Genomic DNA, 17121 nt, shown 5'->3' with positions numbered 1-17121 from the left:
AGTCAGCCAGCCAGCCAGCCAGCCAACCAGCCAGCCAGCCAGCCAACCAGCCAGCCAGCCAGCCAACCAACCAGCCAGTCAGCCAGCCAACCAGCCAGTCAGCCAGCCAGCCAACCAGCCAGCCAACTACAGAAGGAATTTTTTTCTTTTTCTTTTTACATTTACACAGAAGGAAAAAAACTCATATGTCTTTTTGTCTAGAGTTTGATTATGTTCGAGTTTAGTGTGCTCAAAAATAAGATAAAATGAACAGCGTAGACTTTATTTTGTCCCGGCTCTGACATACCCACATTGTAAACTACATATATAACACGGTCAAATGTGCTCCTTGTTAATTCCTTTTTGATATTCATTACATGAAAAAATATTTTGTGTCACACCCAAAACTGTCTGATTATCAGTCATAGACAGCATGGAAGCAAATTCATGCGTGTGTCATTTAAATAATTATTCTTCGTCCTAACTAAAGTTGTGGCTCCTGTTAACATAAACTTCACCTTTTGCATCTCCTGTTTTGGCCAAGATAAGATACTTTTTTATTGAAACAGCGAGTTTTGAAAAAGAAAACATAAGTCAAATTAGGAAGTTATGTTTCCCTCAAAAGCCAGACTATTCTTTAAAATATGAACTCAAATGGCCATAACCAGAGCCACACAACACAGAACACTCGGGGAGAGACAATCAATGGACAGAGAGCTTTTGATTTTGCAAACATACTTAATTGATCTCCAAGCTCTTTTTCTAATATGGAGGAGCGGGAGGTATGGAGGGCTGCAGGATTAGGACTGAAGATGTTATAAAGTGAACAAGCAGGATCATTAGTTAAAATGGGATGCTGAATGAGGATAGCTTGTATGAAAATTGATTTGAAATGAATGAAGATAATGTCATGAAATGCAGCACAGATTTTAGTAGATGGTTTTTTTATGGAGGTGGAGAAAGAGTGAGACAGAGGAGTGTGGTGTGTGTGAGGAGTTAACACTGTGCAGGCATTGTGCATCAGGTTTATTTGTGGGCAGAAAGAGAGAGAGAGAGGGAGAGAGAGAGAGAGAGAGAGAGAGAGAGAGAGAAAAGAGGTAGATACAGGGCAGCTATCAAAAGCCACAGGCTGCTTTAAACTCCATCTGTGTTTCTTTTTCTCTTTCATTTCTCTTTTTTCTTCCCTCTTCTTCTCTGCCTCTCTCTTTCTCTCTGTCCCTCTCGCACTCTCTCTCTCCCTCTCTCTCTTTTTCTCTTATTCTCTCTCTCTCTTATTCCCTCTCTCTCTGCTCCCTGGCCATGCTGATGATTGACGGCCTGAGGGTTTTAATGGGCACTGGAGAGCAGGAGCTGAGGTCGGGGTTGTCATGGCAACTAGGAGAAGGGGCCTTTTGCTGCTGCTTCACCTGAGTACTGTGGAGCCTCGCTGGCTGGTTGAGGCAGGCAGGCACACACACGACACACACACACACACACACACACACACACACACACACACACACACACACACACACACACACACCCATACGCACACACACATGCACACATATACAAACACACGCACGCTCGCCACACATACTTGCGTGCCAGCACCACTTCCATTCACTCTTCGTTCTCTCCCCAAGATGCCCTGCCGTTCATCTAACCATCTCTGGCCTACTCTCTTCCTTTTCTCATTTTAATTTTCCTTTCCATCCTCCTTTTCTTTTTCTCTCTCTTATCCCTTAGTAGATAATGCTCTGTGATATGCCACAGCCGGTTAACTGTGTGTCTGTTTGCAGTTGTGGAATATACAGCATTAAGCCTATAGTTTCTGCTGTCCCATTGTTCGATAACAGCTCACAATGACACGCTTTATAGGGCCCAGTTGAGGTCAGATGTGTCTTAGATCGCTCTGTTTTTTTTTTTTAGGAGATCTTGCAAAGTTTCTCCAACTATCAAGCTAATTTCGCACACTTATGAATTCTGTTATGTTTGTTATAGAGGTCTTCAGTCAAAAATGTGGACATAATCCGAGACAGACAAATACATTTTTTTTTTAAAGAGACCCCATTCACAAAGGATCCAATGAGGGTTATACCTCATCATGACACCAACAGACCCAACTAGAGAAAGAACACCACCTAACAATCAGCAGCTATTGTAAAGCGGTTTACACTGTTCATCTTGACTCCAAAAAACACATTTGTATTTTGCAGGTATTATGCTGGTGATCAGAGCTAATAATGGGTCTGACAAGATCCACACAGACATGACACAAGCAACAAAACAACAGGCTCTGACCCAGTTAGTTTGAATATAATGTGGTCAGAGCCCGACTCTGGTAGTGGGTTTGTGCTCAGTTATGACGAACTGTGTTGACTCGTGAAAACGTCTTCTGGAAGTGTGCATTTTTGCCCTTATTTGATGCTTAACAGTTGAGAAGGAACACAGATGGCTGGTCTATGATCATAGAGATGACATGCAACAAGGGTCCCCAGACGGAATCAGATTGTAAACGTTGCAGCCACTTCACAGCCTTGTGTCCCAGAACACCAGGCTACAAGGACACTTTAGAAGTTATAGCACGTTAAATGCATAAAACTATGCATTCACCTTATATCAGTGGAGTTTTAGTTTGCACTGAAATGTTAAATTCTTAATAATAACTTTTTAAATCCTAAGGGCATTGCTAGAAAGTTAACCATGCACTCCTACTTTTGACTTCTTCATGTTCACCTCAGTGTACTATCCTGCATCTTTTGCAGACTGTTCTTTACCGTCTAACCTCTCAACACTATATATCTCTCTCTCTCTCATTCTCTCTCTCTCTCTCTCTCTCTCTCACTCACTCACTCTCTCTCTCTCACTCTCTCTCTCTCTCTCGCTCTCTCTCTCTCTCTCTCTCTCCATGTCTTTAGTTTGCTCTCTTTGTTGTCTCTCTCTCCATCCCTCTGCTTGTGTCTGACTCCTGTGGACATGTCCATGTCCACACTCTGGAGGTCTCTTATGTTTTGTTCGGTCCCACAGAATTACACCCTCTTACCTGTGTGTGTGTGTGTGTGTGTGTGTGTGTGTGTCCTGCCTCATGGCCCCGGGGCCTGTAAGTTAGTGTCTGGGCCGTGAGGGTCAGCCAAGTGATGGAGGGGTTGTTTGCTCTGGAAGTGAGTGAAGCTCTAGTTACAGTGGGGGAGGGGCCAGAGCAGAGCACTGTGTGTTTGTACATTTTGTAGCGAGTCTATAATTGCGCAGTAGCTAACAGATTTTTCAGAAAATTAATGACCAATATTAACTTGTCTACAGCTCATGTGGATCCTCTGTGGTTGTGCAACTCCAACCTGGACTTGTGGTTTAAATGAGCAGTTTTCTGATCTACTTTTCATTTTGAACACATGGTTACGTTTAGGTAACTAAAGCTACTTGGATAAGGTTAGGGAAAAACTTTGGTCATGGTTTGACTGTTGAAGAGACAAGATGCAAACCGCAGTCTGTGGTGTCAAAGTCTAATATTTTGACCTTTTGAAAAGTGTAACTTTGTCAAGCTACTTCTACGTTTGCTTCTCAGATCCTCATTATTCACACTATTTTTACTTTTTGTCAGGAAAATAGAACTATAGGTTGCTCTAAGTGTTTGTGCCTACAAGACATGTGTTTGTAGCTTAATAATCTTCAACAGTGTTAGATCCTCCTGTAAGACATGAACTTGATGCTTGAACTTCAAGTTCACGCATCACATTCCGACTAAAAATGTGTTCTTTCGGTAACTTTCTTTGGTTTCCCTCTCTTATCGCGCCGGCCATGTGTGAATGTCGAGCTCTGACAAAGCAGTCATGACCAAACACCGCCTGTCAGCCTCACTGCCTCAGAAGAAAACCACAGCACCGAGCGATACATCTGTCTTCTTCTCGATGTTGAAAATCATTATAATTGAGAGCAAAAATGAAGGAATTATTGCCAGAAATATATTTGGAGGCCATATTCCAACTGGGGTGGCATGCAGGACTAAAAGCGTCCCTGTATAAATCAAGATTATGGTACTAATTTACATTTGTGACGTTATTCAACACTATGAAATAGGACCTAAACACTGATAGAAATTTAACAAAGTCCACCAAAGCATTGGGGCCAGGCTGGGCAATGGTCGTCAATACTTTTACTCAATGAGATGTGTCTGTAATGCTGAGTATAAAAAGTGTTGAGAGCTGGCAAGGAGAACTTGATCAGAGTTTTATTGTAACAATTTCTTTAATTTGATATTTCCTGATCTAAAGATAAATAAGAGGTTTGGCATTCAATTTAAAAAAGAGAAGATTAGAGAAGAAGGTGGAGGCTGGGGGTGTGGCCTTGACCAACTGTCCCTTTGCTTGTTTTAAAGCCATGATGTCTCTCTCTCTCATGGATGGGCCACTTTCTCTGGGCGGGCAAAGCAGAGGAAGGGGAGGTAACCTTGCCCCTTATGACCTCATAAATAGCAAGATTCCAGATCGGCCCATCTGAGCTTTAATTTTCTCAAAGGCAGAACAGGACACCCAGGGCTCGGTTTACACCTTTTGCCATTTCTAGCCACTGGGGGACCATAGGCAGGCTGGGGGAACTCATATTAATGTTAAAAACCTCACAAAGTGACATTTTCATGCCATGGGACCTTTAAATGTGAAACAGGTGCAGGAATATTTTGTTACATCAGAGTTTTTGTAAATGTACAATTTGTACATTTTCGCGTAGTTTTTGTTGGTCAATAGATCAGTTTGATCATTTCTTAGGAGGAATGGACTAGTAGAGAAAAAAAAGGGGGGGGGGGGAATAAGAGGAGATCTAAAAATAGTTTGTCTTCTTTGTATTAGAGAAAGAAACAGGAGCTGTGTGTTTGTATGACTCTTTCCTGTTCATAACCCTACTCCCTCACATCTTCAAGTTCAGCTAGTTCTTAAATGGTTCTATTGATTCGGCTGTCTGTTGCGGTCAGATGACGCATCGTTCAAACTACTTCACCAGGAGCACTTAAAATCCTTAATGTCCCCCGTAAAACTTTCTTTTTTTGTTTTGTGTCCATCACATAATTTGTCACTGTGACTAAATAATCAAAATTCATCAGTTGTCTTTAATTTGTGCAATTTGTGTCCAGAAATTCAGTGAGCGTAATCGGGGTTGGAAGTTTGGCGCCATCTCTCTTTCCATTATTTATTTAATTTAACACCTTGCTGTTTGCCGTTCCCTGCCTGCTGCACCATCAATCATGGCTACTTGAGAGTAAGCTGTTGTTTCTTGTGTTTTTTTCTTCAGAGTGCGGCCGCTGCTCCCAGTCCAGTGATGGGCAACATGCCGCCCAATGATGGCATGCCAGGAGGACCCATGCCCCCGGGCTTCTTTCAAGTAAGAAAAAGAACTTTCTCGCTGACTTCACCCCTCACCCACCCCCAGCTTCACCCGTCACACAACCCCCGACAGACTCTCTGCCCCTCCCATAGCCATCGCTAAGCCTAGCCTTCTGTCTCCTCCTCCTTTTTTTAGCCTCTTTAGCTGTCCTAATCCCTGTCCAGATGTGTACCCTTCTCTATCTCTCTGCCTCTGTCCCATATGTCCACGCTTGTGTTGTTAACTCCTGGTGCTCTGTGTGAAGTTGTAGATACTACTGACTGACTTCTAAAGAGCTTTTTGGATGCGCCTAAGTATAAAATGTTGCCTTAGTGAGCAAGTGATAGAATAGATAGAAGTGCTAGAAGATGTATTTATTTTTGGTAGAGGAGAGGATAGGAGAGGATTTTTCTCTGATTTGTGGTACTTGTGTTACTAATTCCTCCTGTCATCACTGTTCTCTGAAGGCTGTCTGACGAGGTCACACACATTGTCTCTCTCTTTCCTCTCTGTGTTTCCATCCTTCTCTCCTTTCTTGCAAACGCAAACATGCAAACACGCAAGCCTCGTTTGACACTTTCACACATATTGAACTAGTAACACTTTTAAAGTTTAAAATATCTGCATTCGCAAAGATATTCGCCACAGTGGGAGAGGTGAAAAGAGAACTGCTGAACTACTTTAGTTACATCTCAAAGTTTCAATCTAGAATATCAGTATCAAGACAAGTTGCTTAAGTGAAAAGGTAGTTTCTGTCACATCGGTCCAGTCCAAGTGTTGTTTTTTTTTCTTTTTTTTTAATGAAAGCGAAGGAATAATTCTTGCTGTGTTATCAATGGTCAGGACATGCTGAAGGTCTTTTGATTGTACAAAGTGTCTCATAATCAAAAGATTAATCAAGTTTAATCCCTGTAACAGCCATTCATCCTGATCAGGTGTCCTTGAGCAAGACTCTAGACCTGGGACACTTGTCTGTCTCTGGATAAGAGCCTTTAAAGAAATAGTTCGACATTCAAGGAATTGTGCTTGTTCGCTTTTTTGCCGAGAGTTAGATAGAACATTGATATCACTGTATGTTGTAGATGAAGCTACAGCCAACAGCTAAGTTAAAGGTGCTCTAAGCGATGTTGGGTGACGTTAATTCTTGTTGACATTAGAGGTATTTTCAAACAAAGCAAGACTAGCTCGCCCCTCCCTCCTCGTCCCGTCCCCTCCCTTCTGTGCTTACGGGCACTAACCCCCCCCCCCCCTCAACCCCAACCCCCAAATCCTTCTTGTTGGTTATTGGCTGGAACGCTGGAACACTGATTGTGTGTGCTTCGTGGTGCTGGTGGGCACATTTGGTTTTTGTTGCCGTTTGTAGACCCTTGGCTGTCTACAGAGACAGTTTTTACAGTGTGTTCTGTAGACAGGCTGCTCGCGGATAGCGAGGAGACGTTTGTTGTATGTGACAACAAATCTTCTAGCCTAAAACCCGCGTGACATCACTTAGAGCATCTTTAAGCTTATCACAAAGACCGGATATGGGCTCTGCCGAAGTTAACAAAATATGGCCACTAGCATCTCTAAAGCTCACTAATTAAATTGTTACCACATTTTATTTCCTCTTGAGCTAAGCTAACCAGTTGAGATACACCCTGTTAATTTATGATATTTTGCAGGTAGACCGAGTTAGCTGGATGGCTGCCTGTTACCGGCTGCTGGCTGTAGCTTCATGTTTACCATGTGTAGTTTAGTTGCAGCTCTAATAACTAAATACACATTTGGTCAAAGTCTGTTTTCGTAACTTAAAACAAAATGTGCAGTATCCCATAATGCTCTGCATCTTAGTAATCGTTAGGCATGTTTTAGAACATGTGCTCCTATGGGACGTTTAGTGTGCTGGATGCGTAAATACATACAGTGTGGACCTGTATAGCCTATGTGTTGTCTTGTGCCGTTTGATTGGCAGCGCGTGTGTGTGTGTGTGTCTGTGTGTGTCTGTGTGCGCAGTGGTTGTGGCGAATGTTAATGATGTATGAGCAGTGAGCAGGCCAGGGAGAAAGCTATCTGATGGCATTGCATGAGTGACATTGCTTTCCATAAATAGACTCTGTGTGCATGGCGGACAGACAGACAGACAGACAGACAGACAGACAGACAGACAGGCAGACCGGATGGGCAGAGAAGGCAGGGTTCAGAGAGACGGGATGGATGGTTTCTTTTCAACGCTGCAATATTCACTCTCTACTCTTTGCCTAGCTCAGCTAACCTGAGCAGCAAAGCAGGCAAATGTAAAGAAAACAGAAAAGAAAAGTGTGAACACAGAGCCTGCAAAAAAAACAGAGACAAAATGTTCCCTGCACCTCTCCAAACTTTACATCAGATTTTTGTAAATCAAGCAGACAGTGTTGCTAGAACAGCAGCGTATTTCAATGTGTTGGAGCGTGTTCATATGGCATCTTTCAACTTCAGCTATAGAGCTGAAACCACACACACTGCTAAGGTAGCTGACATTCACTCCCTGGTGGACTAATGGCTGCGGTCTCCTCTGAAAATGCAGGCTACTGAGTTTTCTGCAGTTCATTTATTCATTCAGGTGAAGGGGAAGCAGATTTTTATTATCTTCTCAAAGATATTCTTGAGATTTCACTCATATTTGCCCTCATTGCTCTCCTTTACACTGGAGGAAAGGTCCGCAGTTTGACGGTGTGAAATGTCCAAATTTGTAGAAGACTCTAATATGTTTGTCTAATATGTTTTTGATATGAACAGGGATTTTGCATTGTGAATGGGTTGTATCTTCTAAAACTGAATTTCCTATGTGCTTTAGTCATTTTTATCTCTACTTCCTCCTGCTACCTTCTTTCTCTCCTCTCTCCTTTGTACGCCTTGCATCCTTCTCCATGACATTTCCCCACTCTTTCCATTTGCCTTGTCTTTGAAACTATTATTTTCTCGCTCCACACACACACACACACACACACATCTTCAGTGACACATGCTTACTCACCAAATCTGTGTGTGAACTGTTCGCTTGCGCTGTGTGTGTGTGTGTGTGTGTGTGTGTGTGTGTGTGTGTGTGTGTGTGTGTGTGTGTGTGTGTGTGTGTGTGTGTGTGTTTGGCAGAAATGTTTCCCACTTGCACTAGTGCGGTAATTAACATGGGGGAGAGGGATGAGGGGCAAAGGAGGGACAGTGTAGGAAAGTGGAGGAGGAGGGTGTCCACTGCCATGCTTCCCTAATCTGTAGCTCACAGGACGAGCTGGGCATCGGACTCCTACAGAGAGAAAAAGAGACATGCTTTATGTAGGAGGACAGAGGATAGAGGAGAAAAAGACAAAAATGGGAGAGGAATGCTGTGTTGGTGTGAGGATCTCTATACATTTAGTATATAATCCTACTCTAAGCGAAAGTCCGTTCGCTGCTGCATCATGGCCCTCTGGGGAGGACAAGCAAAGGGGGAGATGACGAGGGGAGGAGAAAAAGGGAGGAGAGGCTGCGTGAAGAGACAGAGTTAAGGACAGGGAGGAGGTGGAGGAGGAGGAATAGAAAGACAGTAGAGGAGAAAAGAGGACACTGAGATGACAGGAAAGTCTTTCCAAAATATTTGAATTGGCCTTCAGAGATGAGTGATCACAGAAGTGACAGTTGACGACAATAGTGGACAGTTGACGGATTCATCGCCCATGTGCTGCTCTGTAGGTAGAAATAGAAAAATCAGGGAAATGGTTACTCTAACTTTTAAATGCTACATGCATCCAGCACATGGAGAAACAATAAATAAGGAAGGAGGAAAATCTGGAAGGAACCAACATAAATAAGTGTTAGGCTTCTGTCCCAGGAAAAACTAATTGGATTATAAAAAGTGTGCTCTTTACAGATTTATCTGGTCGACCTGTCAAATAATGCCCCAAAAATTCCTCTTTGTTGACCTTATTCTCAGGTCTACACTCGGTACAACAAGTACTTGAAAACTTAATGGGCTCCATTAAGTCTGTGAACCAGTTAGGGGCGGGGTGGGGGGGGCGTCTAAACTGGAATTACCCCTTTTGCCAAAATGGAACCCAAAGTCAAAGGCAGTGTGTTTTACTGCAGGTAATTGCGGCTCTTCAGGGAGAACACCAAAAAGCACAACAAGAGGATTATGTCTGATTACACATTCAACAGAAAGCAACCCAGGTATCAAAGACAAATTTAAGAACCTGTTCAAAGCGGGGACATGGCAGCCACATGGTGAATTAGAGAGACATCTGCTCTCATTAATTTCTTTATCAAAGGTAAGATTGATCTCAGATTTCATCCTGGTCAGTTGTCATACAAAGATGCAGATTAAAAAAAGTGGATGCTGTAGACTGTTGGGGTAAATCCTGAGGGACGAAGGGACAGGCGGAAAATTACAACGTTGTTCGGTGGCTTTTTTTGTCACACAAATATCGCCCAAACTGTTTGAATGTTTATAACATTTTCTACGATGTCTGAAATGGCACTGTGAATAGAAGATTTAAAAACACAGATGCAAAAGGACCCAGATGCAGACATTTCCTTTCAACCTGAACTAAAGACAGTGAGGAGAGGGACCGCATTTGACTCTTGTCGGCTCCGCTTATCCATGAGAGGACGGCGGCTTAAAAGATACCTAACAATTTTCCTTAAATGACAGTCCCTTAAAAATGAGTGGCAGTCATCAGGAAAACATTACTTCTGTCCACTGTCTGCCTCCAGCTACTGTTAGACAGTCACTGCAGTTAAACAGGGATTTCTATGTAGCCTTTGTCTCCTGCTGTGCATGCTTCATCAAAAGCACGTTGTTGATACAGTATGTTGTATCTGTTAACAGAATCATGAGAATTACAGTACCTAAGAACGCACACACACACACACACACACACACACACTCACACACTTTCCTGTGTGTTGGTGAAACTTCTGCTCTGAGCTCTAAATGTTGCTCTTGGCTAATCAGGGGAGCACAGATATGTATATATATAAATCATTTGGTCTCATCCTAACATGTTTAAATGGCTGTCAGCGTTTCACGGCCGTCCTCTGGGTGAAAACACCCCTGATAGCGTGTTCCCATCTCTGAGCTGACGTGTTGCCACACTATATACAATGAGCTAGCAGGAGACCTACTGCTGCCACTGCCGCTCTCTCAGGAATGTTAGCAAGGAATGACAATGAGTGTGCACTCTGTGTGTGTGTGTGTGTGTGTGTGTGATGCTGTTCCTCCTGGCTTTGTTTGTTGTGTTCAGTGATGCAGGGTGCTTTGTGTTCTCACTCGCTGTTTGTGTGTGTGTGATTGTGTGTGTCCAGTAGTTTGACGGCAGTTACACACTGCCCTCTAGTGTTGGCAGCCTTAAACAGGAAAAGAAGATTCAGATGACTGGTACTCTTCCATCTCTCTCTCTCTCTCTCTCTCTCTCTTTCTGCGTGTGTGTATGTGTTAGTGGTCCATCAGGGGCAGCGGTGTGGGTCTTCCTTAAGCTGAAATGACTGGTGGGGAGGCGAGGGGGTTGTGTTGATGGGTTTGTGGTACTGTGCCAAGCTGTTATCTCCTTAGCCGGGTAGAAAATGATTTTATTAATTGCTTCATTTAACGCTCCCCGTGTACCGCCGCCTTCTTCCCCTCTCCTACACATATAACACAAACAACACCACACACGCACACACACACACACACACACACACACACACACACACACACACACACTCCAACCCAAGCTACTTTTCAAACTCGCTGTGACAGTTGAAATGGTTTCTCTGTCCCTCTCTCTGCAGGGACCTGTAGAGAGAACAGTACGGCCATAAAGGCCATATGCTAGCCCATTCACATGTAATAGCAGGAAGGCCCAAGGAGGCCCAGCCAGAGGAGCTATGCTCCATTATGGTACATTATAGAGAGGAACAAGAGGGGAGCTCTGTGTGTGTGTGTGTGTGTGTGTGTGTCAAAAATTGTGTATTACGTACAGTGCAGGGACAAAAATGTGTTCACACAGCCACAATACGGGGACTCAAAAAGCTGGTTATGATAAAGTATTAAATTGAAGTTATTACAATTATTAAGATAGGGTTGAGGTTGGGGTTACGGTAAGGATTGGGGTTGGGGTTAGGGGCATGTAGTAGCAATGGTTACGGTTAGGGTAAGGCTCAAGAAAATGAATTCAATTCAATGCAGAGTCCTAAGTGACTAGGTTGTGTGTGTATGTGTGTGTGTGTGTGTATGTGTGTCTGTGTGTGTGGAGGAGAAGCAGACTGCTGCAGCTGGATCAGTGCAGCCAGACCCGCAGGGGGTGTCTTGTTAGACACACACACTAACACACACACTCAGACCTGGCACATCAACAACAATAACCTCTGAGGTCAGACAGAGCTAGCGTTGCATTAGCCCCAGTGTGAACCTGCTGAGAGACAAAGCAAGCCAGTACAGCTGGTGTTAACCACCCAAAACATACACACACCGAGTGGCGGAACAACCACCGTGGCACCGGTACAAACATTTCATTCCAACACATCCAGAGCACACAGTATGTACAACTAATTAAACATTTCCAGATTGTTGAATACATTATTATTCTTCTTCTTCTTATTGTTCTTATTGTTAATAATAATAATAAAAATAATAATAATAATAATAATAATAATAAGTGTCTTTATTGGAGATTTGAGTGCTCCATTGATGAGCCGGTCTCATGACAATGGGATGAATAGAATCAGCAAGGAAGGTAAACTACCATGTCTCAGAAGGATAGGAAGCACCTGTCTTGAGAGCCCTGCAGCGGCTGCTGCTGCTGCTGCTGAGCTTAACACGTGTGCCTATTTAGAAAGGGTTGTGAGTCCATGAATAAGTGCTTCTGCTTATGAGCAGTATTGTTTTCACGTGTATGTACGAGCTCATTTCTCCTGCCAAAATCTGAGCTCTTAGACGGTGTGCCTGGCAGCGCAGCACCACTGTATCTGTCCCTGTGGGAACGCACTTGTTTCAAGCTTTCAGTCAGGCATGTTTATTTTCCCACTGTAACAGCGCCCACAGGTTCCCGGTGCTCAGCTCTGTCGGCACTCTACCATGCCAGCCATGCCAACAGAGCACTCACAGAGGGAGGGCGGCACAGTGGGCAGGGTGGGAAAGTGAGGGAGCAACAGAGGGGGGGTTGGAGAAGGAAACAGAGACAGGAAGGAGAGATTTAAAGGAACACTCCGACTTATTGGGACTTTAGCCTATTCACCGTATCCCCCAGAGTTAGATGAGTCCATATATACCCTTCTCATCTCAGTGAGTGTTTTAACACTGTCTGGCGCGCTCACCGCTAGCCTAGCTAACTCTGCATGCTGGAGGTAACCGGCTCCAACTAGCTTACTGCTCCCAATAAGTGACAAAATAATGCCAACATGTTCTTATTTGCATGTTGTGATTTGTATAGTCACAGAATGTACAAATGGCCACATGGGACACAGCCATCTTCTAACCGTATACAAAGTGGGAACTATATTCTCAGAAGGCGAAGCAATGCAACTTCTGCTACTTAGGCGGAGGGATTTGCTCAAAGCAAACGAGAAGCCCAGTGGTGAGGAGCAGAGTAACAGTACTTACTCTGCCCAAGTAGCAGTGCTTTGCCTTCTGAGAATATAGTTCCCAGTTTGTATAAGGTTAGAAGATGGCTGTGTCTCATGTGACCTTGTTATTTGTATTTGTACATGCTGTGACGTTACAAATCACAAAGTGTAAATAGAAACACGTTGGCGTTATTTAGTCACTTATTGGGAGCGGTAGGTATGGTTGAAACCATGGTGTGTGTGTGTGTGTGTGTGTGTGTGCGTGTGTGTGCGTGTGTGTGTGTGCGTGCGTGCGCGCGCTGTGGGTCAACAGAAATTACGCCAACAAAGTACTGACAGTCGTTTTTAAAAATGGTTAATTGTTTGCTCATTTTTCTCCAAGCAGAACATCAATTTTAAACATTTATACAGGTGGATTTAAGTCATTTGTTAAGACAGAATAATTAGTACATTCTGATTCCGGCCATGTGAGGTATTTCAGCTTTTTGAGCTTATATTATGAGACAAAATTAGCAATTTGCTAGGATGAGGAAGCATCTAACGTTGTTTTGACATTTTATAAGTAAACAATTACTCAGAAAGTAATCACTGGATTAATCAAGTCTAGTCTATTTATTTATAAAGCACATATGAAAATGAATAGGAAGTGTTAAATCGGTAAAGGAAAAATCACCCCAGCCTTAATGTGTGTTCATGCATTTATTTCTGCATATTTGCATGAAAAAGTGAATTCCAAATTGTGTAAACATCTCATCCACTGTGTGTGTGTGTGTGTGTATGTGTGTGTGTGTGTGTGTGTGTGTGTAAGGTTATATTGCAAATGGGTAATCCCCTAATCCTTTTCACTGTGATGTTAGACAAACACTTGTTGAAGTTACACCCCTCAGCCCCCTTCACTTACTGTACATGCACACACACATATATTCAAACCAGCACACACTCAGCACCTGAGAAGAAGATTCTGCTTTCACCTGTGAAAAAAGGGAGATCTTATATTCGCACTCATCACCGCTCAGTTGCACCACACACACACACACACACACACACACACACACACACACACACACACCTATAATGTTACCTGATAGTGCTTGACGGAGGCTCTGGCAGAGTAGTAGATAAGCCTGGTCTGGCAGTGAGTGGTCCTCTCTCTCCGTGTTGATGTCCAGGTAGAAACAGTTTTCTGTCAGATGAGGCTACTGTAGGTAGGTAGAAACAACAAGGTCAAAGTTCACTCACTCCTATGATACTGTATTCACTTTAATGTACTTAACACTGTGCTTGTTGTTGAGAGATGAGACCAATTTAAAACAGTTAATTTACTCTTAAAATGCAAACTGAAACTGCAGTTCACGTACCAGGGATTGAGTTTTCAAACCAGAGCTGATTTAAGAGACAGTCATTACAGTTATTGTCAACCTGGGATTCTTTATTTCCATGGTTTGCCATAATGATGTTTGATTGAGTTAAAATATTTGGCACTTCTCTGAAAAGTGAAATCGAGCACCAAAATAAAGCTTGCTTTGGAACTTTGACTGTGTAATGGCCAGCAGCACCTTTGACAAACTGGACCAAGCATCATCATGGCAGAATTTAGAGAGAAAAATAAGACAAATCCTAATTATCCTTTGGCATAACAACATGATTGTGATTGAACGTTGATTAAACTCCACCTCGTGAATTGATCCCACCTCATCCTGGCAATTAACAATTCCTGTAGATGAAAATCAATTTGGCCCTCTCCAAATGTCAGTGACAAATGTTGTTACAAGCATTCTTGTTGATGTAACATAATAGATATGATAGCTCTGCTGTTATTATATATACTTCAATTGGACCTACTGTAATTATTTTCTGACAGGCAAATTCACAAAGGGATTGCACGGCTTTTGCAGCTGCTAAACCTGCACAAATAAGACAAAATGAAACCATGTAATTCTCAAAACACCCACAAAGGGAGAAATGCACCCCTGACTGCGCTGTCAAGCAAATAGCACCCTGGTGCTCCTGTGCTAAATGCATATTCTCAAATTAGGTAATATGCAGACATTTGGCGCAACAATGGCCCTTTTTCTATGCAAATTTGCCTGTAGCTCGCTGTCTGCATTTATTTTTTCTTCTCTCAGCCATTGTACTGATGACATTTATACTTTGCTACGTGGATAATTGCAATCAGGAAAATGTTACCAGGACATACACAATATGAGAACTAAACTTTTTTTTTTTTTTTAAATGGTCAGTCCACCACAATTGCAAAAAAAAATAAAAAAGTGTTCTTCTGCTTGTACTACTTTATACCGAAGAAATAGTCAGTATGAAAACTGGTGACAGGAAAATTGACATTGACTTTGTGTATGTACGTTTCTGTTTTGTGAGCATCCCAAAGGAAATAAAAATTCTGTTCACTAAACTTCCATTGTATTGTGGTGGAAGCAACAATCTCAGACAGATATCTTTAAATCTGGTCAAATAAAACCCATGTTTTAAGATATTATCTCTTCATGGCTAAATAAAACTAGAACAAAGTGAGAAAATATTTTGGGTGAATGGACCCTTTTAATGTTATAGCAGATTGTCCTATTAATAACACTGTTTGCTCTGAGAAGACACTTATTGCAAGTTTGTTGAACATCAATTTTTTTCCTCCCCAAGTAGGTTTGAATATCACAATAAAACATTATCGCAGCACTCTATTGACATCTTTTTGAATTTTCTTAACCAGGGTCCTCCAGGATCTCAGCCTTCCCCTCACACGCAGCCTCCCCCACACAACCCCAGTAATCCCATGATGGGACCTCACGGACAGGTAAGACGGAAACATTTACACTCCTCACCCAGCTGCTGTGTTGTAGTTTATTCACTCACTCACTCACTCACTTGCTCACTTGCTCACTCGCTACAGTGTACAAACAGCACAAAGGTCCCTTGTTGTGCTAGCAGACACGACAGGCAGCATCCACGATGGTGGGTTGGATGAATAATTTAGCTGTGTTGGCCCAGCTGCAAGGAGCGGAGGTGCATCTGGAGGCCCTTCTCTCTCCCTCAGCCCAGCACTCACCACCCCATAGTCCATCAATAGATTATTAATATTGCAGCACAGCCTGACACGGTGCAACTATTTTGTGCACAAACCCACCAAAACATGGTCGAGGAGAGGAGAATAGAGGAGAAGAAAGGAGAGGAGAGGAGAGGAGAATGAAAATTGTAGGAAGTCAGTTCTCACCTCAAGGGCTAACTAGATTAACACACACACAAACACACACACACACAGAACGTAATTACCATTGAAAGCCAGTCTACTGTTGTATTTGTGTTGTCTGTGCTTATCTTTGTGTGAAAATGATGATATGAACATTATTCTGTTGCTCATGCTCCGTGACCAAAACACACAGCTCTCACCCAATCGGCATTCAAATCAGCATGTTTCCCCTTGATACTGAAACAGTTTGAGTAATTCTTATCATCTGACACTGAAATATGGCTCACTGGATGTGGATATTAGTAGTTGCAGCAGCATCCTCTCATAGGTAATTCTGAAAACCATCTGTCTGGGGTGCTTTACATTATTCACTATGCTGGCTCTGTATGTGCGTCTCATTCAGCCAGCTCTTGTCCCTTCTCTGGTGAAAACATCTGTGTGGATGCTGTCTTCATTTTCTGTTATGAATCACACTATCCAGGCTGCATTCTTTGTAGCACTGGTGTTTGGTGATACAGACACAGTGAGAAAAATGTCCAGGACTTGTGTGCATCTGCACAAAACAGGCAAACATGAAGCTGTAGAACACCTCTTCTTCTACTTGTACGACTTTATCCTCTCATCCAACTATGTCATGTTCCTGTTCTTTTCTGCTCCACCTCCTTCTCTCCTTATATTGTTCTTCCAGTTCAGGTTTCTAGCCTACATCTTTTCTTCCTCTCTTGTATGTGTCCTCCTTTACCTTTATCCGAAGGCCTTTTACCACCTGAGGTCTTAGGTGGTCTTTACAAAACTTGATGACAAGCCCCTACTTCTTGGTAAATGTAACACAACTACTACGGAACATTATTCATCAACACAACAGCCCCCCCTGCTGACTTGGAAACATTACACTTTGAAATTGGGCAGGTCCGACATGGAGAGTCAGGTGGACTTTGTTTCTAATCCCTACTTTCACTACCTACAAGCACGAGTGTTGTTTAGGTGTGTGTGTGTGTGTGTGTGTGGGTGTGTGTGTGTCATCTGAGGTAGCCTTTTTTGTCTAATCTGTTTTATGTGAAAAAAAATTCTGCTTC

The 17121-nt window shown here is 42.8% G+C and overlaps 1 protein-coding gene across 2 annotated transcripts in view; it reads left to right on the top strand.

Moving 5' to 3' along the window:
• Positions 1–17121, top strand: part of ssbp4 (single stranded DNA binding protein 4) — an 81496-nt gene that overhangs the window by 56587 nt on the left and 7788 nt on the right. For both annotated transcript variants that reach the window (XM_034881076.1, XM_034881077.1), the window contains exons 5-6: positions 5242–5331; positions 15569–15652. In XM_034881076.1, the coding sequence (XP_034736967.1) occupies positions 5242–5331; positions 15569–15652 (174 nt within the window). The remainder of the gene's footprint in view (positions 1–5241; positions 5332–15568; positions 15653–17121) is intronic.

This window comes from Etheostoma cragini, chromosome 9 (assembly GCF_013103735.1).
Source record: "Etheostoma cragini isolate CJK2018 chromosome 9, CSU_Ecrag_1.0, whole genome shotgun sequence".
Lineage (NCBI taxonomy): Eukaryota > Metazoa > Chordata > Actinopteri > Perciformes > Percidae > Etheostoma > Etheostoma cragini.
The sequence above is the reverse complement of the archived record's forward strand: the minus strand, read 5'-3'. Positions and strand labels throughout refer to the sequence as shown.